The sequence below is a fragment of the Apostichopus japonicus genome, chromosome 7, assembly GCF_037975245.1.
Source record: "Apostichopus japonicus isolate 1M-3 chromosome 7, ASM3797524v1, whole genome shotgun sequence".
Lineage (NCBI taxonomy): Eukaryota > Metazoa > Echinodermata > Holothuroidea > Aspidochirotida > Stichopodidae > Apostichopus > Apostichopus japonicus.
Window position 1 is genome coordinate 22,684,620 of NC_092567.1, and position 25,717 is coordinate 22,710,336.

At 36.1% G+C, this 25,717-nt stretch overlaps 1 protein-coding gene and 1 long non-coding RNA gene across 2 annotated transcripts; one reads left to right on the top strand and one right to left on the bottom strand.

Annotated features, from left to right (window-relative positions):
• Nucleotides 1–1,739: 1,739 nt before the first annotated feature.
• On the bottom strand, nucleotides 1,740–25,407 carry LOC139969774 (uncharacterized). The gene is made up of 9 exons (XM_071975029.1): nucleotides 25,248–25,407; nucleotides 14,461–14,512; nucleotides 13,296–13,500; nucleotides 8,744–8,797; nucleotides 8,282–8,362; nucleotides 7,836–7,955; nucleotides 7,037–7,312; nucleotides 6,516–6,711; nucleotides 1,740–5,895 (listed from the first exon to the last, which is right to left on the bottom strand). The coding sequence occupies exons 2-9, from the start codon at nucleotides 14,479–14,481 to the stop codon at nucleotides 5,781–5,783; spliced, it is 1,068 nt and encodes a 355-aa protein (XP_071831130.1). The 5' UTR covers nucleotides 14,482–14,512; nucleotides 25,248–25,407; the 3' UTR covers nucleotides 1,740–5,780.
• LOC139969775 (uncharacterized) lies at nucleotides 8,369–17,304 on the top strand. Its single transcript, XR_011793799.1, has 3 exons — nucleotides 8,369–8,851; nucleotides 16,159–16,398; nucleotides 16,973–17,304. It is a non-coding gene; the product is annotated as an uncharacterized lncRNA (long non-coding RNA).
• Nucleotides 25,408–25,717: the final 310 nt, after the last annotated feature.

A 25,717-nucleotide genomic window follows, 5' to 3' on the forward strand; every position in this document is an offset into this window, starting at 1 on the left:
CGTTTGTGTCACGTGTCTAGGGCTAAGTGAAGTGCCATAGCAACGAGCGGTGCAGCAATGTAAATGAACCTTCAAAACGAGAGTCTGTATTGCCCCATGAAGCCCAACTATGGTTTGGGCTTGGGTGAGCAATTTTTTTATATTTGGCAACTCTAGACGCCCGCATATGGCCCACTCTCGGACCTCCTTGTCACTTTGCTGTCTGGGGGTCTTGCTCCAGATTTGAAATCAGTTCCTATTTTATATCCTATTTTGAGATATTTCCTAGCTTAGCCCCCCCCCCCCTCCCTCGGAAAATCCTTTCAAGTTTGCAAAATGGGTTCTACCTTCCACCTTCCCTTTCTCCTTAGGAAAGCTTTGGGCACTCTTATACAAATTTTCAAGTAGAATCGCTATGCTCTTGGTGCGATTATCAATAAAGAGCCACTATCCATTGATCAAAAAGCCCCCTCCCCCCTCCTCAATCTCACCCTCAATCTCATGAAAGATTCAATATACGCCGCTTGCAGGCATCGATATTCCGTTACAGGACCTGGGTTACTATTTTACATGGGCGACAGCCATGCGCACAGACCTGACGAAAGGTAGTCAGGGGCTTTAGTTCCGGGCCCTGGGTCAATTAGGTGGCCCGGTAGATATGGAATAATATATTTCAGGACTTTCTGGCATTTTTTTTTTTGTTGGCGGGTGGGAGGGTGGGGGTCGGTTGCAATAATGTTGACCTGTAAGTACAGGTTATACTTAACATTTAGTATACAAGTCCAGACTTGCATATATTCTTTGCGGGGTTGCTGTGTATGACCTTTGAAATAGCTTGATCCAATCTTAATAATTGAAGATGTGTTAATCTTCACGTATATATAAACTCATATTATTGTACATATGCATCTTTAAATATGTAATGTACCCGTATTTAGCTTAACGCCACTTGAGATAGCTAATAGTTCAAACGATATGTTGACGGCTTGATCAGCTGCTACGTCACATTACGTCACACCATGATAATTCTGTAAAGCTTTCGCTTTAGTATAAAAGAAGCTGTTGACGTATGATTCACCAAAGTGCTATGCACGTAGTTTGCTGTGCACATAATGTTGTATATGTAATTGGTTAGAGGAGGGAGAGTGTTACTTTACACAAGCAATTGTGTCTCCGTCTGTTTTCGGATGGCGCTTCACACGGGGAAGGGGGAAGGGAGGGGGAGGGGAGGAACAACTGCCTTCGGTGAGAGGGGATGAACAGAAACACTTATTTTCCCCTTGTTAACGATATTCATCTGAGGGCTGGGGTGGAGTGAGGTGGGTATGTGCAACTTTGGTTAAGTTCGTCAATTGTATCACCAATCGCGGGACCGGTAAAAAATTCAAATTAAAACCACAATGAAGTCAACCTCACAGGATTTACACAGTCTAAAAAAAGTTCGGGACAAATATTTTACTCAACTACTAGGTACGTATATTTTTATCCAAAATTAGTTAACGTTTTGCCACAATCCAAAAATAATGCATGAAATTTTGACCAACTCATCACTTTTGGGTAATTCATCTTGGTTATACTGTCGTAATTTTTTCATTTGTTTTGAAGCAAAACGTTACCCAAATTTGGTGGATATACATATAAGAACCCAGTTTTCGGCAAAATATTTGCCCGACTTTATTAGAGTGGACCAGTGTTCATGCTTGAACGGAATCATTGCTGCATGGACAATTAAAATTAATTAAGACAATTAACACACTTCATTTAACGTATTCAAGTTTATTAAGAACAGTCAAGATATGTACATTAATAAATCTACAAGTAGGTTAATACATGGTGATCTTTGTTTATAGTGAGGAAAAAAAAACTTATAATTATCCTACGGATGCTTGATATATCCATCATGGTCGGGTACAAACTTGAAGAGCGAAAATGGTATTGAATTACCTGAAAAAAATATACTTTACATTATTTACAGGCATGCAGCCGACCAGCAGCACAAATATAAAATATGCTAGCAACAAAAGAAAAATGCTAGAAAACAATACTTTTTTTCTTTGTCTCAAACACAGTCGTTCATCGCGGAGAAACAAAATGTGATTTTAAGATCAGCATTCTTATATGTAGGCAAATGTTTGTTATTGCAAAATAATGAGGCATTGCTTGAAGGAAATAACAGCCCAAACATGACTTACAAACTTCAAAAGTAAATAAAAATAAATAATTAAGTTTGTCCTTAGTAATGAAAAGCCTGCAAACAGGTTAGAAATATTACGTGCGTCAGGAAACGACAGTAGTATATCAAAAAAGTCTACAAGACGCATTTATACAAAGGCATATACTTGGCTTAGCTTCCTTCAGCAATAATTGACTGTTTAACGTGTTTCTGTGTTATTGCTTGGCAACTTTCTCACGCGGAAAAATAATGATTTTTGTTCTCTCTATATTTAGGTGTACTTATTAAAAGTTATAAAAAATAAAAAAATGAAAAAAAATGTTTGAGCTAACATCTCTCAGTGACTCACGTATTCCGTTATTATAGCGTGTATGCTTACCAGTCCTTTGCGAGAATAATTAGCGATAATGTAACAGAACATTGTTAATACTGATAATAACTTTTAAATACAAAATATATATATATATATAGTTTAGTTTCATAAGTCGTTTGGGTTGTAATTACACGTATTCATATGCAAAATAGACCATTACAAGTGCCCGACTTTAACATTGTGACACCCACGGTTTAATTTAGTAGGCCTACTTAACAATCATATTATACAGTTTCACAGATAAAAAATTGGTCGGACGAAGCATTTTGTAAAATATTGTTTGTCGGTTTTGTTTTTGTAAATGTCGAAACTAAGGCTGGTCCATTCCAAAGGCTAGGTTCATTAATATTATCCATTAACTGGAATAATTATTAATCATTAACTATACAGTAAGGCTCAGTTCATTTGGTGATAATATAATTTAGTAATGGCGTGAAGCTTACGTAAGTAATTTGCTAGAATTCCTTGTTATTTTCAGAATAAAAACGAAAAAAAAACCTCTGTACACATCACCCGTTTTTCGCCATTGACAAAACTGAAAGTAACAAAAATGTACATTTAACTATTGCTTATCAGCACGCAATCACACATGCTATAGTTCAAAACATTCTTTTATAAAAGTTAAGAGTTGATTGAATAAAGTTGAGGGGCAAAAAAACACGACAGACTATAGTCTGACTATTGCTGAGTAGGACACGGATTTCTCTCATTAGATAATTGAGTATATAGGCCCCACATAAATTGACTAGATATGTGTTAGCAGTGTACATAACTATAATGCATATTTACTAGTAAACTCCAAAATGGCATAACGAAACGCTAGTATATTTTCAATACATTAGAGTACCTTTGTGCCCAATGATAAGACATGCCTATAGACCCATCTGTTATACACTCCCGCCCCATACTACCCCATCTGCCCCCACCCCACCCAACTCTCAAGTTCCTCCCCACGCTCCATGTGCCAGACGCCTATTCACTGATAACGATGGCTCTCTTTGTGCAGTACCGTCGGCGTTGCTATGCAATGGAGTATATTGTAAAGTACAGGCGGTCTATGCTTTTATGCATACTGTAACATAGCCTATAAACTATTAATCTTTTTCAACGACAATTCGCCATAAAAAGCTATAGACGATGAATTAGAACAAGCTCTCTTCGCAATTAAGTAGAGAGAGGTGACAAAAGCCAACTCGAAAATGAAACTTTCTGCTTGTGGTACTTGAAAGTTAATTGTTGACTCTGCGCTTATTTAGGCCCTATACTTCTACAGTTAATCGAGGCTTTCCTTTTCACGTAAAACTGTTAAAGTTTCGTAAAAGAAAGTAATAAATTACAAGAATGAACAAAGACTGTCTAGTTTACATATCAGCTTTCATTACTATAGACAGAGCGAGGTTAAACTGCTAATAAGTTTACATATATATATATATATATAGCTTAGGCCGACTCGTACTCATACATTAAAATAGGCGCGCCATTTTAACGGTTGCCAGGACAACCATAATATAGTTACAATTCTTAGACAGTATTTATCCTTATTGTTACATGTTTTACAGAGCTTGTAATAGTCTACGGTTTAAAAGTTGTTGTTGATGGAGTTAGGTTTGTGCTGTATGTACATGATATTACGTGATACCATGCACCGGGTAGCGCTCCCAATATCAGGGTGCCAGTTTTCTGTGACGCAACCAGCCATATTGAGTGGAATGGTGAAAAAACGCCAAATACGAATTTGTTATTGTTTTATGACACTTGACCCTGCATTAATATGGGTAGGAATTGTGTAGGTTCGCAATTCATTGCAGTTTTGGGTCTCTTTGATGAATAAGTGAAAGTGAATAGTGGTACAAAATTTCCAATGTTTTTTACCGACGCGTAGTCCATGAGTCGAACCGGACACCATGAAATGGTTGAAATCAATGTTCTTTGAGGAAATAATACAAATTTCAGCTACTTTTTATTTATGTTGGTAGGCAATTGTGAAAACACGACATGAAGCTCTTTGGGCAGGGGACCTTTCATTTTTTTTTCCTCCAGCCAATGAAATCTGAAAAACGCCAAATTTGTCGTTTAACACCCAAACTGGCATGCACTGTTCCCCCACAGTAACAGTTATGGCCTGTAAACAGGTTGATACTACATCTAACAGTGTTTGAGTGCTGATTTTCTTAGTACCATTGTGTGTGCGTGTGCGTGTGTGGGCTTGTTTCATCGATTATGTAAACTGCCGACTAGACATGCGAATTGTACGACCTGATTTTAGATCAAACTTGTTAAAAAATAACACGTTAAATATGCTGCGGTGCCTGATTAATCTTAAGCAACGCTGATATCTTTGTTAATCAACATATAACATGAAATTGATATTGCGTAGTTCGCACTTCGTTGTTTAACATTTTACACCTCGTCTCTGTACGATTAAATGAAGGCAAGCTTATACCGCAACAGTGTAGAATTTTGACTATTAACAAAGAGTATACGGGGTAGCTGTTTATAGTTACATTTTGTCATCGTTTCGTTATAACTCAATTTCTTTCTTTGTTTCTGTCCCTTTATTATTTTTGTTATTTTCCTGGAAATATACTTATGCACATAAGATATATATATATATGTATATATCAGTTCGCTTCTGATTAAATATTCTGTTTAATGCCTCGCATTTAAATTCCAATAAGTAAATTCAAAGATAAAGATAGCCTATTCACATTTAATATCTTTAAACATGAAAGAAATTCCTTTCATCAACAATGTTGTTCTTTTTGCGATTATCCATGGCCTCATGTTTTCCTCGCAAAATATATGTTGACATTTTTTTTTTTGCACCGATATCTTGCTATAGTTGTACTCCACACATCGATGACGTCATAATCTGACCAGCAGATGTAGTCCAAGAACGATATTTTTTCCCACCTTCATCTCGAAGGTGTAGATAGAACAAGTGGAAGAAATGGTCCTTAGGGTACAAAAATAAACTTATATGTATAAGGCACTTCCTGTGTGCAAGGCACTGTTCGTTACATAATGTACATTGAAGGGAAAGTACCAAATATAGCTCTCCGAATCACTCCAGTGGCCAGGCCATCACGTGTCCTGTGGCAAGTTGTCAAAGGTCATTTTCACTTTTAACACTTACTGACGTTTTTCCAGCAGCGGGACTTAAATATCTAGCTTCAGTGACCTATAACATCTGACAGAAACATCCGTGCATGGATGAGGTTGTTTGTCCTCAGGGTCAAAGTTCAGTTCATGAGTCTATTCATCTTGTGTTTCAGCTGCTGCCTCTTTCCATCCGTCTGCATTGCAGCCGAACTTATAAACCAGTCGTCTGCCATCTACTCTCTCAAGAATTTCCCGTTTGTAGTAATACCTTAAAACAAATGAAAAATTATAGAAATTAACGATTAAGGATAAAAAAGAAGGTTTAAGAAGTAACGATGATTTGATAATGATAATGATGATACTGGTAGTTATGCGAAGCTAAAACCTAAGTTGGGATACACGTTCAATGTATATCTATATTTGTATAAACACCTTTATACTGTACACATCAAACGTCTTTACTTCACTAACGTTAACTACTGATTTTTTGCGCTCTCAACTCTGACAGAGGAGTTGGCTTGTTGTTATATATACGTAAGCAGACAGACAGACAGACAACCCGATTGCGCCTTCTACACACTTTCGTTACCTCGCTCCACAATGGTGACAGCGGTGGGATTCGAACCAACGTCATTGAAAATTACTGGTCGATGCATCATAATAAGAAATTTGATGATAGTGATATATTGATACTGATAAGACTGATAAAAAATGATTATTGATAGATTTACTAATAACGAAAATGTTACCCCCAAAAATGGCTAATAAAGTTATTGTTAGTGATGATTATAATAAACGATGACAGAATGATGATGGTATTTTTTTTTTTGAAACATCCATTTTATAGAATGAATCTTATAATTATTCATAGGTCTAATGAATATTCACCTCATTGCTCGGCTTAGTTTCTCGTAGTTCATGTTTGGGTTGTTCTTTTTAGTTCCCCACAAGCCTGCCACTGCTTCAGAATTGACAAACCGAAACACACCCTCCTGTCTGTTTTCCCATCTGATGATTCTGGGGCACGTTGTTTTGTTTTTTAACAGATCTCGGATGAACTCCCAAAGATGGTTTCCTTTCATTGCTATCGTAGAAATGAAACAGCAATAAACAGTTGTAACTCACTCGTAACGTGGCTATAGCAAATAAACACCTGAAAGTGGCATTCCCTCCCCTGGAACTTTAAATGTACGAATAAGAATGAGTGGATCAAGACTTTTTCTGGTACCTCAGATCAAATGAGATGTATATAATAACATATGTAAGCAATATAAATCTATATAGGGTCCGAGACACTTCAAGCTTACACCCCACCCCCACCCCCCCCCCCTCCCCACCACACCGCTCATATATTCAATCTTGAGATAAGGTAGTATAATTATCTAAACACTATAGTAGCTTATATTTACCTTCTCTCCTTCCCTTTCCCCTCGATGCCTTTCTCTTTCCTGATTGGTCGTTCGTCTTCTTCTTCGACACTTTCCTACTCCTGCAGCCGTTTGTACCAATGTGTTCTGTTAGTTCCGATATGCTGATAGGATCTGTCTTCCTCTGGTAGTTGTGGGTTCTCGGCGGACTTGTCACGAATCCGTTATGAAACGGAGTCATGTAATAATCTTCTTGCTGTCTGTGTTGGATTTGTCCAACACATGTATCATCACTCAATGATCCATCCTGATCCGAATCTGTGTGGTAGATGTCAAATTAGAATGAACTTAATCCCTTTTTTTCTGCTTACATGAATTGCTGAAATGGTCCATACGGTTGCGAAGGGGGGGGGGGGGGGATGGGGTAATCAATTACACGGGGTGCCATATATATCATACATATATATCTATAGTAGCAACTTTAAGATTGGTTTTGATTAAAGAGCAACGTGATGTGATCACTTCCAAGTAGCCCATGTTTGACTTTCCTTCTGCTTGACAACGTGACATTTCACGATTTTTACTTACTCCATCGATAATGGTTGAACTTCAACTAGTAAGTCAAACACTGTGTACAATACCGGGTTCAGCAGGGGTACACTGTAAAAATGATGTGATTAGGCTAATGAATGTGTATATGGTATAATGTGCTCACTTAGAGGGTAAGTTTACCAGCCCAATTCTTCTCTATGAAGACGACGATCGTTTGCTTTACTAACGGTAAACAATGTATTCAATTTCTTAACGTTAGGAGCATTCTCCAACAACAACAAAAACTTACCATAGCCAACAGATCCCACTGATCTCGGAGTTGGTATGTAGTGAGTTTGATAGTGATTCTCTGATTGGTTAACGAGGGTGTAAACTGGAGACGGGCAAGATGTAGGACTAGGTATGTTATCTGACAAAAAAGAACAAAAAGATAAAATGCCAAACATGTATTTATCGGTCGTGTATGAGGGATTTTAACCTATCATTGCTGAAGTTTCCTTCAGTAGGAACATTTTGGAACTTTTGCATGTAAATTCTTTCTACCCTATAATGGTTCCGCATTTATTTCAGTTTATCGGATTATTTAAACGTTGTTTGAACTAATTACGAAATCGTAAAGGCAAAAAGTGATGAAAAGGTCACTAATGATTAACACTTGTGTTCGTTAAAAATTCTCCTTGAAACAATGTTTTGTTTTTTTTAATGAAAGGATTTTTTTTAAAGAAAGCAAAATACCTTCTGTTTCTGGAAGGACGTTCGGATCGAAAGAAGGGTAGTCTGCATTTACGAAAGAATTATTCAGAATTTCAGGCAAATCTAAAGAAAAGAAAGAGAAATGAGAAAAAAAGTGATTATCTTAGTTATGTCAATACCGTAGTCATATAGTCTCATAAGTATCATGTAGTCTATATCTGACGGTTTTCTGATTCTTATCTGTTAATCAATTAATCTTTCCATCAATCGATCAATTTATTTTTCGATTATTCATTCATTTAATATTCCATTGCTTCATTTTCCCAATTAATATGAGTTAATGCTTGCATGTCTGTTTATTGGCATTCTTGGCGCTCCTTAGATATAGTCGTTACTCTTGTAATAATGTGTCCCAATCCCTGGTAACTAAGCATATCATGGCGGGATTTAACATGTTGCAATGGACCGTCTGATCGGGTCTAATCAGGTATCAACACAACATACCTTGAAGCAATATATCTTTATCTCCAAAAACATCGTGGACGTCATGAATGCTAACTGTTGATAAAGAAAGAAAGAAAAGCGACGTTTTAAACCTCATCCATTTCTTTTGTAAGTCATATTTCAATACATCGACAAGTTCGTGGAATTGGTTATTGAAAGAGTTACATAGAGATACTATAAACACATAGTAACGGTACATGATGGTATACAAATAAGGGCAGTTCTGTTATTGCATAGGGGTGGGCAGATGTGTCAGTCTTAAATTTACTGTACGTGATCTAGGAATCTGAGCCATAAAAAAGGGGGTGGGGTGGGGGGGGGGGTGGACTTTGCGCCACAAAAGATAGAATAAAATGTTCAATTCGCTATACCTGTGAACGCGGATTAAGTTTAGTGCTGTTATTGGGGATACATAATACTAACAGTGTAAAATGTCATAAAAAAGGAAGTTTGATGCTGTTTAAATATGTTTTCGGCGAAAATAAATAGAAACGGCTGTTATTTCAATTTCAAATGAGGGTTCTCTATATGCCTTATAGTATGCACTACACTGCAAGTACACAATACGAGCTTCTATTGTCATATTAGCTTACAATGTGCATATATAGCCTATGTGTGTCTCTCTTCTTTCTTTGCTAAAAAATAATATCAGTCGTTACGCCTTTGTGCGTTCTATGTATGTGAACAAAACCAGCTCATCAAATAATACTATATGATTATTCCCCGAAACTCGTCTATTTAAATATCGCCTGCTTTGAGACTGTCATTTTAAAAGTTGCAGTTAACATTGTGTGTTTGTCCTGCAGTACGGATGTAAGTCAGTTAGAATATTGTCAGTAATGATACGTGAGCCATTCGGCCTTCCATACACTGTAATCGTCTTCAAGAGTGCATGTGAAAGATCCCATATGGGCGGCAGATTGAAAAGTCTCACAGCCCTGTAACCGTGTCGTTACATCGGGTAAACTGCATGGTCGTCGTGCCAACTGACTTTTAACACTGCTATAGCATATCTCCGTCTATTCCTACAAATAATACTAGATTAGAAAACACAAGTTGATCTGTTATTAACAATAACACAACACGGATACAGGCCTGCTTGTATTTGGAACTAATCCACGTAAAACAAATCATCAAACAGATTTTATTTTTTCCTGCTTGTCCCGCCAATTTATCCTGCCGCTTGCGCCATAAGTTGGCTCTAAATTCAATACCGTATATAACATTCAAATCTGAATAATGGGAAAGTTATTTTATAATAAAGTGCGTAAAACTAGATACACATCGATAACGATATAGAGTTTAAAAGTCATCAGTATTAATGCCCAAATTTAGCAAGCTTAATATTGCTAGAAATGTTCCATAAGTATACTTCTCTAGAAGCTCTGATCTTTCCAAATTTGTCATAGACACTGAGGAGTATCAAAACTATAAAAGTTTTGAGGAGTTTACGTTTACAGTGGCATTATGATACAATGATTGTTGAAATTCGAGGATGGGTGTCCATTAACTGCTTTCCTAGCATATTTTCTAGCATATTCGGGGCGATACTGCCGACCTTTGACTGCAACATGGTAGTCAAACATTATGTGCAGTTGAGATGAACTTGTCATCATATATGTTTTCATTAATTCTTTGTTACTTTTCATTGCGGATGAAGATTGGGGGTGGGGGGGGGGGAAGGGAAAGGTTAGTGCAGACAGTATACTGGTCGACTGTACGAATACGCACATGCGCAGTTCCTACATTTACACATAATCGCGACACAGTTCAATAGTACGGTAGACATCTTGTAATATTGTGGTCGGCAAAATAAATCTTCACACTGACAGACGTTTCCGATATTTATCTAATATTGCTTTTTATTTCATTATGTTTGTTTGTAACCACGGTAGAGGCAAAGAATCCTTATTGCATGATAGCGAAAATGTCTATAGTCAAAACTTGCCTCGAAACTAACTTTGTACAAAACTCAAAATTCGTTAACCTCTTTTTTCAATGTCAAGTTCATTTATGTGTTTGTTGAAGAGCGTTTCTTCTGTGTACTGTTTATAAGCTTTTACGAAACTAATGTCTTTTTTTACGCTCCGCTTAGTTCATTTGTCATGACGTACGTTGAGATCTTTTACTTTTTATGACTTTGAGCTGAATTTCTGCTTAAGCTGCATTTCAGTGACTCGACTCACATCCTGCCGTACAGTACAAGTATATATTAAGCACGCATCGTATCCTATAGTATATAAACAAATACATAGTATAAACATAGTATCATATATACACATAGATATAGCGCACGCATAGTATCATATAGTATATATACAAATCTTTAGTAAATACATAGTATCCTATAGTATACACGTATAGATAAAGTGCACGCATAATATCATATATAGTACACAGAGATATAGTGCACGCATAGTATCATATATAGAACACATAGATATAGTACACGCATAGTATCATATAGTATATAATACACGCATGGTATCCGACATGTAGTGCACATATAGATATAGTATAATATACACATATAGTACGGTACGGTATATCATATCGTACGTACATATAGTACACACATTATTGATCCTAATACATGATAACAGATAGTTGTTATTCTGAATATAATGTGTGTCTGTATGTCGTCTATTGCACATTTTATACACATTAATATTAATATGTTTAGTTAAAGGGACCTACATAAATGCACGCTTTTCGTTCATGCACTCGATTCATAAATTTTAACCGTTTTTTGGGGGGGTGGAAGGGAAGGGGCGCGTTTCTTTTTGTTTGTTGTTAGTTTTATGCCTAATATCCATTTATATACTGCCGCATGACTTTAATCTGTTATATTGTCACAGTAATGCTTTATCCATTGTTTGCTCGAACAGCATAGATCACACCACCCACCACCACCACCCTCTTTCCCCTGTCCAGACTGTATATAGGGGCACAGTTCCTGTAGACAATATTCCCTTCCTATGGATATAACACACGGGCGGGGCATATTTCTCACAGTAGTGCAGAATCGTACCGCGAACTTTTGACATTATCTAACAATATAGATTGACTTTGGCATTTAATATCCTTTCCTGGTTACAGCTTGCATTACATGTTTCTGTTAAACGGATGACCTTTAACATTTACACATGTACAAAAGGTATACGGAGGTGTACGAGTCCTTTGGTCTGTAAAAGTATTCATCTAAGCAATGGGAACGAACGGTTCCTAATAATGCAAACAGCCCGTATAACCACTTTCTTGGCAGCTCTCTAATATTCTTTCAAATATACTATAGGGTGCTGTTGCGGTTTGTATGTGTGTGTGTGTGTGTGTGTGTGTGTGGGTAACCAAACGGCATGAACGGGTGTGGCCGCTGTGTCCCTTACATTGGACATTCGATCTGTAATGTAAACCACTGTGCACTGAAAAGTCCTGACCTTAAAGCAAAATTTTCTTCCGTTAAAGACTCACTATTTCCACAACGCATTTTTTTTTTCTTAAAGCAAAAGGTTACGTACGTGATCACATTACGTCGCACATTTTTGCAACCGAATTTCCTCCTGTTTGGGTCGAATTGGTTCCTTCTCGGAACCAGTTTATTTGACTTTAGTACTTTCTATTTCTATTTTTGCCACTAAGGTCAAATAAGTTTCAAGTTTGTTTATTCATTCTATTCTAGGAGCAAAAAAATGATGAATTAATAATCCACTAGGAAAGATTAATCCATAATGGGCGAGGATTAAATGGAACTTTTTTAGTTCAAAATTATCTTATTGTTTGGTGCGTGCTATTTTGAAAACAAAATATATTCCAAAAGGAAGTTTTGAAAGCATTAAACCCATTTTGATGAGGTAAGTAAACTTGTCGATTACATTTGCATACGGGTTGGTAGGGAAACCACCTGTAAGTTACCAATTTTGACGCACTTCCGTATTTTAGCTTCCTATAACGAATTGGTATTAACCACTGTAATCTCTGAAGTGGTGCGTAGATCATGAACTAAGATAGATGTTTCCCGTTATTCGGAGGTTATATGACAGGGAGGAAGCTGCCAGGGGCTACCCTTTTATGCCGATGACGTAAGTGATGATGCATATGTTAAATAATTCACATCGATCAGCTGCTAATTTTGGATACTACGGCAAGTTCATACTTGCATGGCTTTGACCTAAGTTATTACATTATATAGTATACATAATAGTTACTATAAAGTTACATGAAATATAGTTTGCAGTTAAAAGATAATCATCTCAATAATATATACGAGTATTTTAATGATAATGCACAGTGGCGGCGGGGGGGGGGGGGGGACCAGAATTCTCTAGGACCCTACAGGGCACAAGAAATGACCGTTACATCAGAAAAGAAATATTGGTAAAAAGTTCGGACTGTCCGGACGAAGCTTCCTCAATGATTCACGTTTAAGTTGTTGTAGCTTTGCAATGAGCAAAACTAACGTGTGGATCTATCTAATCCGAAAAAAGGGGACGCGGGGATAAGTGGAGGGGAGGGGATAGATCCACCCCCTAGTGTACAAATATATAATACTTACAATTCTCTAAGTGGTCGTGCATAGACAGATCCGTGGGCATGCTCTGCACTGGCTCCATACTGTAATGCCTATGCCCGGTCATGACACTCAGGTCCGTGATTTGTAGGGGGCTGTGAGGGGGCGTTGGTAGGTTGTAACCCTCAGCGACTGAGGTGTTTACTGGAAGGATTTGCTGGGGGTAGAGCTCAGAGCTCTGGTATGACATCTGGAAAATGAAAAATGGCCATACATATAAGATATTGAATTTTTTTTTTCAATTTTATACTGAAACTTAAAATATTTTTTTTTCAAACCAAAATTCCGTTTGATTATGGGTTAAAATTCAATCTTAATAGTTCACTTATAATTTAATCGGCAGGTCGGATTAATAATAATGATAAATGGGATTAATTAAACGTGACTGGAACAAATCGTGATTTGAGAAACAAACAGAAAAACAACAAGAACATTCAACCATGTAACTTCCTTTTTACTCAGACTGTTTACTTTCATTTACAGGTATATCTATAGCTAAATTGAAATGCCCTTATCTATTATGACGTCATAAATATTTACATGAAATTTTAAAACCAATATTAAGACTGACAATTTTCGTCTATGTTTATCAATTATATCTATTATAATTAGTCAAATGTAATCGATTCACATCTCGCATGTGATAACGGTTGACGTCAGACGGGGTCATCGATTAATTAAACCGAACCAATTAGTTACTTGACTTTAACCGTAAATACTTCCATTTTCAGTCTCGGGTAGATATGTACATAATTTATGTTAGGCTCATTATAACACACATTAATGAGGGTTATCCATTGAATATACTGTAAGTTATAATAAAACATATGGTTTTAATTCTAAATTAATGAAAATATGTTTGTACCGCTAATGAAGATAGGAGCCATTCTCTAGCTTAATATCTCTGTTTAACGAGAGCCAATAGCAAGAGTTCTTAATAGCTCCATCTATAGTACCCCATATATGACACATGCATCCCCCCCCCCCCCACACATCAACCCCTTCATCATCCCTACGATTCTCCCATAAGTTTTCCTTAAAAACTAGAAATAATAATGTAAAGAAAAAAAGTCCAAAATAAATTGAACAAAAATAAAATTATGTTATATTTACAATTATTACTGAATATAAGCAAGATAAATGAACTTACCATGTCGTACAAAGATTCCATTGTGGTTTGTGCAGATGCCAAAGATTAATATCTGTAATTAATTTAAGAAAAGAAAGATAACCCTTTAGTTTGGAATAACTTGGGCCCGCAAAAACGGTGAGCTGTCGTCAAGTGGTTATTCTTATGTCTGAAATGAAACGTGTCGTTTATCTATCGGAGTTTATCTCGAAAACAACATTCGAGGAGATTTTTTTGGAAGAAAAAACCTAGAAAAGGACAGTCAAAGAGTTTAAACCGACTAACACGGTAATTATTACAATACTTGATGCTATGCTGGAGACTTATTACTGACATAGAGAAACAGGTACTAAATCTTTTCATCTGCGACTTGAGAACGGTTGGTGCCAACTAGGCTTACAGCAGCAATCAGCTTACAGTATAACAATTATTTTGATATAATGAACAGCTCCAATAAGTTTTAATCTCGCAAACTCGACAGGTAAGAAGTGATGGCTTATACTCCCGACAAGCGCATTACTCGGTGGCTTACACAGATTTCTGCTCGTACAATCAAACCCCATCTATTTTCTTGTTCTTTATTCCCAGTAATACCTGCTGACGTAGTTTTCATGGAACGCCGTTTAAACCCTTGCGCCAGTGGCAAGCCCTCATCTGTACTGAGCTTTCAGAGCTCGCTGTGAATCATCAATTTAAAATCCCTTGTATCGAAAACGATTTGTCCTTGTTTAACTAAACCACTCGTAACAAAGTCAGAGAAGTTTTTATAAACTCTCCCATGGTGTGTAAAAAACGGTTAACGGGGTGTCCAAACGTTTTGGCGATTAGACGTTAGCATTTTGTTCTTTAATCCTGTGGAATTTAGTACCAAACAATGACCGCAACAAGTTCCAATCATTAAGGGTGTTCCATCCCTGACAAAGCTGAGGTCAGGATGAAATGATTGGTTGACAGAGGATTAGTTTGATTTCTAACGTCACTCTTACGTCAGTTCACGATCAAACAGAAATTGTCAACCGCATTTGGCGTCTGCTTGGAAATCTCCAGCAATTGTTATAGCTATTATGGAAAGTACTTAAGACAAATTAAATGCGATGAGAAGAAAGTTTAATCTTACAATATCGTCAGAAAAATAGTTTTCGCCACAAAGTAATAACTCCCCCCCCCCCCTAACATATCCACCGCCAGCAATATATATACATATTGAGCTGAGATAAGCTTTGCAATGACCTCCTCTTAGAATAAAAGCACATGAATTGGGGCACAATTCACATATATTATTTGATTAGTTTTTAAGTGAAAGAGTCGACTATGGCCGTTGCCATCGGCTGACTTTTTTTGTGTGTACAATTTGAACTAAATCCTTTATAGCAGTGAAATGTAAAACCTTGTTTTTTATTCCTGGTGGCCGTGTCTCGTCCACGTCGCCCCCCCCCCCCCCTCTTCCCTCCTATCTAAACCATTGCTACACCTAGAATATGATAGTTAATTTTGTCACAAGAATCTGAAATTGTTGTTTATTTGCCATTCATTAGATATATCTGTACGGTAGTTATGCTAAAGTCGTTCGTTGTTGTTGTGGCGGCGTCTGTATAATACTGTGCATACTATACCGTTTCAGTGTATAAGCGCTGAGTCTCTCTATACCTCTAACAATCAGGTATTATAAACATTACTTTTTTTTCTTTCTTCTCCTTTTACCATCTTATGAATTTTAAGATTCAAGCTAAGCGAAGGATAAAGTTTCCCTCTTCTACACGCTGATAAACCCTTGGCCACAGGAGGGCTCGTGTTTCGTAGCAATGGTTGACATTTGGAGGTCTTAAATTTGAAATACAAGCCATGGGGAATGGTGCCCTTATCGGTGTTAACTATCCACTCAATTGGAAATCGCGCACAAGGCTCATGCACGGCTCACAGTATCAAAAACACGGGCACGTTGAAATTTGCACAATGCATGTAAGCCTATACAGTTAACAATTTGTAATATATAATATGTATCATTACCGCTTCAATTATTCAATTATAACATCAGTATTCAATCTATATATATATATATATATATATATATATATATATATTCAATATATATATATTCAATATATATATATATATATTTATGTATGTATGCATGTATGTGAATATATATATATATATATATTTATATTATATATCTATATACCTAATTATATATATATATATATATATATATATATATATATATATATATATATATATATATATATATATGTATGTATATATACACCCCTCTGTCATTCTGTTCATTAGTCATAATCTCCCTTGGTTCTCCCCTTAGCCAATACGACATTTCGTGGACAAACTGCAAGCTATAGTTTGGACAAGGTGGTTTTGATAAAGTAAACAACACTATGCATTAATTAAGTGTTGGTCACATAAGTTGATTGAAATTTTTTAATGTTTTTGAATAGATATGTGTCCATGTATCCAATTCATGAAAACAGGAAAAAAAATGCTTTCTCCGGCATAATTTGTTTCTTTTTCCTATTTGAAGATGACGCATCGTTTGTTCTTCAGCACGGTCATGCATCCGTCCGTTATATTCGCCGCAACAGGATGAAACACTTGATCTCGGTGTGAAAGTCCGTCATTATTACGTCATTATTTATCCAGGTGAGGTGGAACCCCATTTTCTGTTACATGTAACAAGTGACAGTTAACAGTTACCTGAATGGTGCCGAAATGTGCCGCTTGTTTGGTCACGTGATATTCTAACAGTAGCCTTTATGTGTATGCAGGTGTTTTGTGTTTGGTCTCAGCGCAGTGTGACTTCCAAGAGAATGGTCATTTTATTCTATCCAGTAGGTCTCCGTTTCTACGGTAACCGATCAGATACATGAATATATATATATATATATATATATATATATATATATATATATATACCTATATATCTATCTATCTATCTATCTATATATATATATATATATATATATATATATATATATATATATATAAAGGCCTATATAGATTGGTCTAATGAACATATATGCAGTAGAAAAGCACGAGTAAATGGATGAAATCTCTTTAATTTTCGTGAAAAAGCATCTTCTTTAAACGGTTCAGTGTTTAATTTAGCACGCCACGAGGCGTCGTAAGTACCGTAGATGCTTGTGTATTGGACATATTCAAAATAAGCAAAGGATTTCAAAACTGTCAAATTGTCATTTTTAACAATATATCATGAAATGTTGGCATGACAACGCCGAGCGATTTTCAAAGCATTTTCAACTGAATGTCTCATTGCATACCAATCTGAAGTTCCCATACCACATGTGAGTTTACTCATTAAATACCTGTTCACTGATGTAGTCATGCATAAACGTGCAAGGTATATTTATAACCTATGTCCTTATTGTCTGTGTTCGATGTGTATGAAGTCTATACATATTTCTATTTAATGTCAGTTTTGCAGTCGTCTAGTATTTCTAGTCAAATGCATTGTATATCTTCATCAGTTACACTATCGACATGACAAAAGCGGTAAAAATCAGGATAATAGAATGTAGGAATGCAAAAAGGATTTCTTCATAAAAAACAAACATGTAAACTGTCAAATTTATAGACATTATGAGTCACAGAATAAGACCGTTATCCACCAGCTGTTTACATATACAAACAGAGGTATACAGAATAAGATCAGTCTCAGACAAATATTTATAAATGTTATAACCATGTAGTTTGGCATATATACTGCACCGAACTGTCCACAGCAAAATGACCACTTGTTATCCTTAAAACGTATAAGATTTAATTATTCAATAACGTTAATAGTTTCCAAAGTCCCATCTAACTACATGACGTTATTTTTGCAGACCACACAACAACAACAAAAAACGAACATTTTACTGCAGTTTATTAAAACGGCTGCAAACTAGCTAGCTATATACTTTAGATATCTATATAGTTAGTTAGATGATTGGGGCTGTTTAATTCTGTCTGTATATGTTACTTAGTAGTGTTTGTCAGAAGTATATCTAAGTCAAGCTGCAAACTATGCTAAAAAAATGCAGCTTTAAAGAAACGAAATCGACAAAGGCTCAAACACGCTGCATATTTTCCGCTCCGCTTTTCCAGTTATATCAATCTCTATAATGATGGTAGTAAAGTCTACATATTGATAATAATAAAAATGCTTTGTCTTCTTCCATATACGGTATACAAATACTGCCCATATAATATACATAGCGCGGTTAAGGATGATAATGGGTGTACATTAGTTGTTATAGGGGTGCATGGGATACCGAATTCCGCCAAGTGACAAAGCTCTATGGTAGGGATCGAGGAGGGGGGGGGGGCTGAGGGGAGAACCCTCGGAAGTTACAGCATTTGAAGATATTTTTTTATTTATCATCTATATTATATATGCGAATTTCAAAGACAAAACATGCATTACATTTTCTTGTTTAGTATAAGCATTATTTACCCCCTTTTCTAGGCCTAGTCTACTTTGTATGGTTCCTAAACATTTGGCTATTCATTCGCTCATGCATGTGCAAGATTATGTTTGTAATTGACTCCTTTCCGCTGCTGATACTATTTTGATGAGAGTAGTAACGTTTACAATGTGTTTGCACGAGATCCTATTTATTTCTTTCGTATCTGCGAATGATGCCATTTTGTTTTCGCTTTGAAACAGAAAAATACGTTTCTCTTTCGATTGAAGCTTCATTTTCCATATGTTTTGTATATAACTATACATTATTCTATTACAACGACAAAAACGCGTACTACTTGCACATTATAATATTGACATTTTCCAACATTGTTTTTAGCATGCATGATCTAACTATGAGATCTGTATAGGTAACAGGCCATCATCCTTTACCTTTCAACACTACATAAGTAGCAACTAGCATAACCTTACGTGTAGATCTAATTATATGCCGGTAACCTAGCTTTGACGTATATTGCGAGGTTGGAAACAAGTCACCCCCCACCACTCACAAAACCCACACACCCTAGATCCGCGCCTGAGTGGGGTCTAATGTGGGAACACCAGAAAATTATACGCACCCGTGCAGTGCATTCAGACGATTTACAGACTGTTTCCATTGTAGCGTTTACCGTGAGTATAACACTTTGTACAGGTCACCAACCCAACCGCGCCCATTCCACCCCACCATAACCCACCCCACCTCATCCCACCCCACCATCACCCAGCCCACCTCATCCCACCCCGTGCCTTTATCGTGTTTGTTATCTCCAGTTTTCTTGTTTGCAGATTCAGTCAAAACCAAAACTAAAGTAGTTAATACAATACATGGCTTGATGTTAAATATGATAACACTGGATATTTGTTTCCTTGCATGCTTGGAATTGATTAATGAACGGAAAATTGTAATATAAGGTTTAATTAATCGAAGCTAAATTACTTCTATTCTCGGTGTAAGAACAGCCTTATACGATGATTGGAGTAATTACATCATTATATTTGAAAAATTGGATCCATGGAAACTATTATTAATATTATCATAATAATAATAATAATAATTATTATTATTATTATTTACTTATTTATTTATTAAGCCCTTTAATTCTACATGTCAATGTTGCTCGCGAGTTTAAAACGTCACTCATTAATACTGAACAGCATAAAAGCAAAAGCTGTTCCACTCCTTTAACCAGATGGTGATAGCTGACGTGAATGCATTGTTAAGCACCATTGAAAGTAGTTCTCGGTTTCATTTTAACAACAGACTGGGATACAAGTAATAATTAATAGTTATATGTCACTTAGTATGTGCTGGCAGTTGTTATATACGCCTATATACATTCGACACTTTTAGTAGCCTGTGTTGTTATATTTCGATTTGACAAAGCAGAAATCAACTTACAGACCATTAAATGGTTATGGCAGATTTAGCAAGAAACTGGCCATTTAAAGGGTGGTTGTGGTGGGGGGGGGGGGGGGGAGTTAAGCGACTGATCTTCAACTTTGAAAGGACTGCAAAAATTTAGATAACATCTGTGGTAAACTTGATCATGTAGTCATGTTACTTCAATAGACTTCAACATATAGCACAAACTATTCTTTCAGTCTTAAACCAGCCTAAGTCGATAGCTGTGAGGAGCATAATTATGATCGAGTGTTCTCAAACTGATATATGATATAAGAAAATAAATAAACCGAAAAAATATGTGGCTCAACAAACTGAGGCGATTAGATAATTGATTCAAAGAGATAATCACTCCTGAGATCCCAACGGCCAGAAACCAAAACATATTATAGGAATCAACTTTGTTGAGCTATGAGCTTAGTTGACCTTTCAACTATATTATGACGGGTCCAGCTAGGCATATATGCTTGTAGGGCCTAACTATCAAGATGACATTTACACATCGGACTCGCATGATTGAAGGGAAAGGGGTGGAGAGGGACCCTGGGTAGTCGTCGACATACCAAACAGTTGCCATGACCAGTTTTTTGTTATATATATCCACATCCCCCATCACCCTCCCACCAGCAACCCGTCTTATGTCCTCCATCCATTAAGTTACAGACATTAATACACATATATATATATACATGGTGCTTCACTTTGTTAACTCTTCACCCAAAGCCATGTAAAACACTGCGCCCTTCCATTGCGATATGAGGCTATACGTGTGACACCTACATACCTGTAAGACCGATGGTTTTGCCTATAGGTTATTACAATAATCCAGTCATGTATGACATTGGCAAACACCTGAACTATTCACTGAAAAGAACCAATATTTAGGTCCCTGGATAGTTTGCTTACATTCAGATATTTGCATATATTTATTATACTGCAAAGTGTTTGGAATTCCAAGGGGTACTTCGAGAACCCTGAATCTGTGAATATTTATGTTTTGGATTAAAGTCAACTTGTTTTGTCTATACAATGTAAATAAAAAATAACATATAGGTTAGTCACGTTTGATTTTGTTCAAGGTGTATGTAGCTGTTACATAACTTCAAAAGATAAAATGTAAGCTATCTTTATTGGAAATAAATTTACATCTTGTTTATATATATATATATATATATATATATATATATATATATATATATATATATATATATATATATATATATATATGTGTGTGTGTGTATCTATCTATCTATATATATATATATATATATATATATATATATAAATATATATATATGTATATATATTTATATATATATATATACATATGTATATATATTTATATATATACATATGTATATATACATATATATATAAATTTATATATATACATATATATATATCTATATAATATATAAATATATATACATATATATACATACATTCAAATCACAATAAAAGCCAAAGAAAAGAAAACATTTGAACACTTTTCCGAAGGATATACTCAGATATATTAATAAGATGAGTACCACCCCTGCATGAAGCACAGTCATTCAATGCAATACACATACACTTAATATCACAATTTAAGACCGTCTTGGGTAACTTTTTAAGCTCAGTACTTGTTTCTTCATATTGTACGTAATTCCCTATAGAATCGACTGTTACAAACTCCCAATCCAAATAACAAAACAAGAAAAAAACAAAATTGAAACTTTATTCCTTGTTCATGGCACTCTCGTAAATGAGTGCGCTTTTCTACCGAGAAAACATGGCACAGTTTGCAGTTTGAACTCAAATGATTCTAATCAAGAGTTATCGTATATCAGACACATGTAATAAAAATTTTCATTGGGAAAGGAAAAGTATGTAACCTAAACCTTATGCATGTATAGGTTTAATCATATTAAATGGGTTGTCATTATATACAAAAGAAAGTAAACGGTTTACGGATTTAAGGGGGGGGGTGGGAAGGGGCAGAGATGGGGGGGGTATGCTTTGCATTTTCTATATATACGGTATAGTTAATATACATCTATATATGTCATTATCATCATATCATCCAGAAATGTTATTATTTATTTTAGCATTACAGAGATGACGCAGTAAAGTCATTAACTTAGGAACAACATACTGTAACTTTTCACCCTAAGACAACAGTAGCATATCGCTGCCCCACCCCCCTCCCCCACCCCCCCCTCCCTTGGCTTCATGTCCACCTTGCACCCATCGGAACAAAGGAGTGATGGGTATGAACAGTTGCCCCTGTTCCGCGTGATCATATTTTATGGTACAAAAATATCATAACCTCTTTTTTTTGTAACTATATATTGTCAATAACAAAATTACCAGTCTTGACATAAATACCAGCGAATGCTTTAAGGATATATGGACTATTGAACTTTAAAAAGAGACCGCACGTATAGGTATGGACAGCTAATATCACATACATACTGATATAGTTAGTAAAATAAGACTTTTTTAAAACACATTCACAAGAGTGTTTAGAGTAGTATAGGTTCATTTTAGTTGATTTGGATCAGTTTTAGTTTTGATTGCATTTCAGACCCGTGAACAGCAATACTTATTTATTTCTTTAGAGGAGAACGGGGGGGGGGGGGTGGAGTGGAACAATTTAAGAAGGGCACGTTGGTGGCACAAAATTAATTGGGGGCGCAGTAGACTACACACGTGAACGCCCATCTTCTGCCTCCAGCCTGCTTGCGCAACTATGCTTTACGTTACTACAATCATGTAGGCTAGAGATCATAGCATTAATCAAATAATGAAGAATGCAGTGGAAATTTTCTATTTTTTAACATTTCCCAATTTACATGTGAATACCACAGGTGTGAAAAATGAAGTGTCTGGGTGACAAATGTTAAGGATTGAAGTTTGACTTGAACAGCCTACCACCCCCCTCTCACCCCACCCCCCGCGCTTTCTGCTGTGAACTCAGTGAGGTGGCAATTTTTATCTTTTGGGCCGAGTGGTTTTCAATATTTCTCACTATGAAGTAACTTGGAGATTGTTAACATGGAATAAATATAAAGATACCAAATGCGTTATACAGCAGAAGCTAATTTAATCACATCCATAACAAACAGGTTACCCCCACCCACCCCCTTATCTCCCTCGCGGCCTTTTGATTTGCCAGTGTGCTTGGCAGATTGTGATGGTACAGCTTCACTCGCACATAGTTTGACCTGGGAGTTGTTCCATAACAACTCCCTGGTTTGACAGGAACCCTTGCTGCTATGTATAGATTAGATACAAACGTGGGTACCATGAAATCTGACCGTTTGATCGGTACAAATGTTTAAACGCACATCCGCCGTAGCAGCGGATGTATTAAGCGCCAAATGTAAATGTCAACATGATGGAATTACTGACATTTTACCTTTTTTGTTTGTTTGTACGGGTAACATTACTGTATCTATACTTAACGAGTTGACCAGCTAAACCCTGAAACGATATTTGAATCAATTTTTTGAACCCTTTAAGTTTCATTACAATTGTTGTTGTTAAATATTATCATTATAATTATTATTGTTGTTATTATTATTATTTTAATTATTGTTGTTTATCTCCACATACTTGTAGCTTCCCCCATTTCAACCCCAAAGATTACACCCCGTGTGCGCATGACGCATATGCAGCAACGCGTTCTTCAACGTGCATGACAAGTTCCCAGCACCAATCAAAGCGTGTCTTTAGTACCGTGAAGCAACGCGCGCTATGAGTACCAAACAACGCGCGCTTCGAGTACCAATAATGCGCGCTTTGAGTACCAAACAACGCGCACTTGAATCCCCGCTACAATGCGATTTGTAGTTTCACAGTCCTATGAAGGGAAATGTCAAAACTGACATAACCTAATGTAAAAACTATTTCGTATAACATCAAATCTGAGACTACATTTAGTTCCTTTCCATGCTGTAGTCAAATTGACAACGTACCTTCTATTTCGTCTTTCATTCATTTAAACTTCCTACATCTAATTTTTTTCCAATAAATTGTCATTTCAAACTTTTTACAATGGCACTGAAACTGACAAAACTCCATTTACAATTGTTGTTTTCATTTAAAGGCACATAGGGATCTACCTTTATGGAGCGCGCGTATTGCAGCAATTGTTGATTAAGAAATTTAAGTCATCCGTTTGAATCATAACGTTATTGTCAACATTACTGCGAGGGTTGGGGGTGGGGGTGGATGCAAAATAACATTTCTTGATTAAATGAGATAAATAATAAAAAAGTGATAATTTTACTTAATAATTCAAACAAGGAACAACGTTTCCTTAAATACATAAACGAGGTTGCCCTTCCCCCCGCCCCCCCCCCCAAAAAAAAGAGAAAAAAGACTAGAAGAAATATCAACGAACAGTCCCACAAATATAAACCTGGTGCGTATGTGGGTTGGGGAGGGGTGGGGAGGGGGTACATATACTATAGAATACAGTTACTAATGTTCGGGTGTGTGTATATATAAGTGCATGTTTCTTTCTTGTTTTATTTATTTTATTTATTATTTTTTCGCAACACTAAAATCTGTGTATCTAGAAGATAAACAGCCTAAAAGACTAGAGAACGATTGCGTAACCTTTCGACAGTATTGGCTAAAACATCTTCAATTGTCTACGAAGTAACAAATACATTTCAAAGATCCTGCATGGTAGAAACAGAAAGAAGAAGGTATAAAGATAGCTAAATTGTAATCATATTTACACCAAAATTAAACCCGTGTATTTTGTTAATATGTCAAACGAAGCTCCTCTTGAACGCTTAAGTAAACTCCTGGGAAGGGCAGAATTGTCTTAATAAGTATTTACTACTGGGGGACGACTCAAATATTTATATTATTACACGTATTATTTAATCAACATAATTATTCAAATGTTAACGGGAGTTATTTATTATTACTTACTTTGTGGTGTATTTTCAGCTGCAGTAGCTAGCTCCTCCAAAAATAGTACTTTTCGAAGTTGTGTTTTTATTGCCCTAAGCGGTCCGTACAATTTGATCCAATTGCAGTCAATGTCGTTATGAAGTTCCTCGGTCGAGCCTACTATATATCTATATCAACTTGTCTATTCTTGTTGTCTGTCAAACATTTGTCAAATAACTTTAGGCCTTCACCGTCTACGAAGTTGATTGAAGGGAATTTCCCATCCAACTGAAGCAGTGATTGGTTATTTAAAATTGAATATTCATGAGACGAGATAGCCTTCACCTATATGTAGCAACACAGTACTGGCAATAACACTGCATGCCGTGTGTGCATGAAACAGATAAGCTGTTTCAGAGAAAAAACAATTTAGAATTAAAAAAAAACATTTTACTAGGAAAAGTCGTATCAGTACGAGCCTGCAGACTGGTGATAATATAGTATTTATG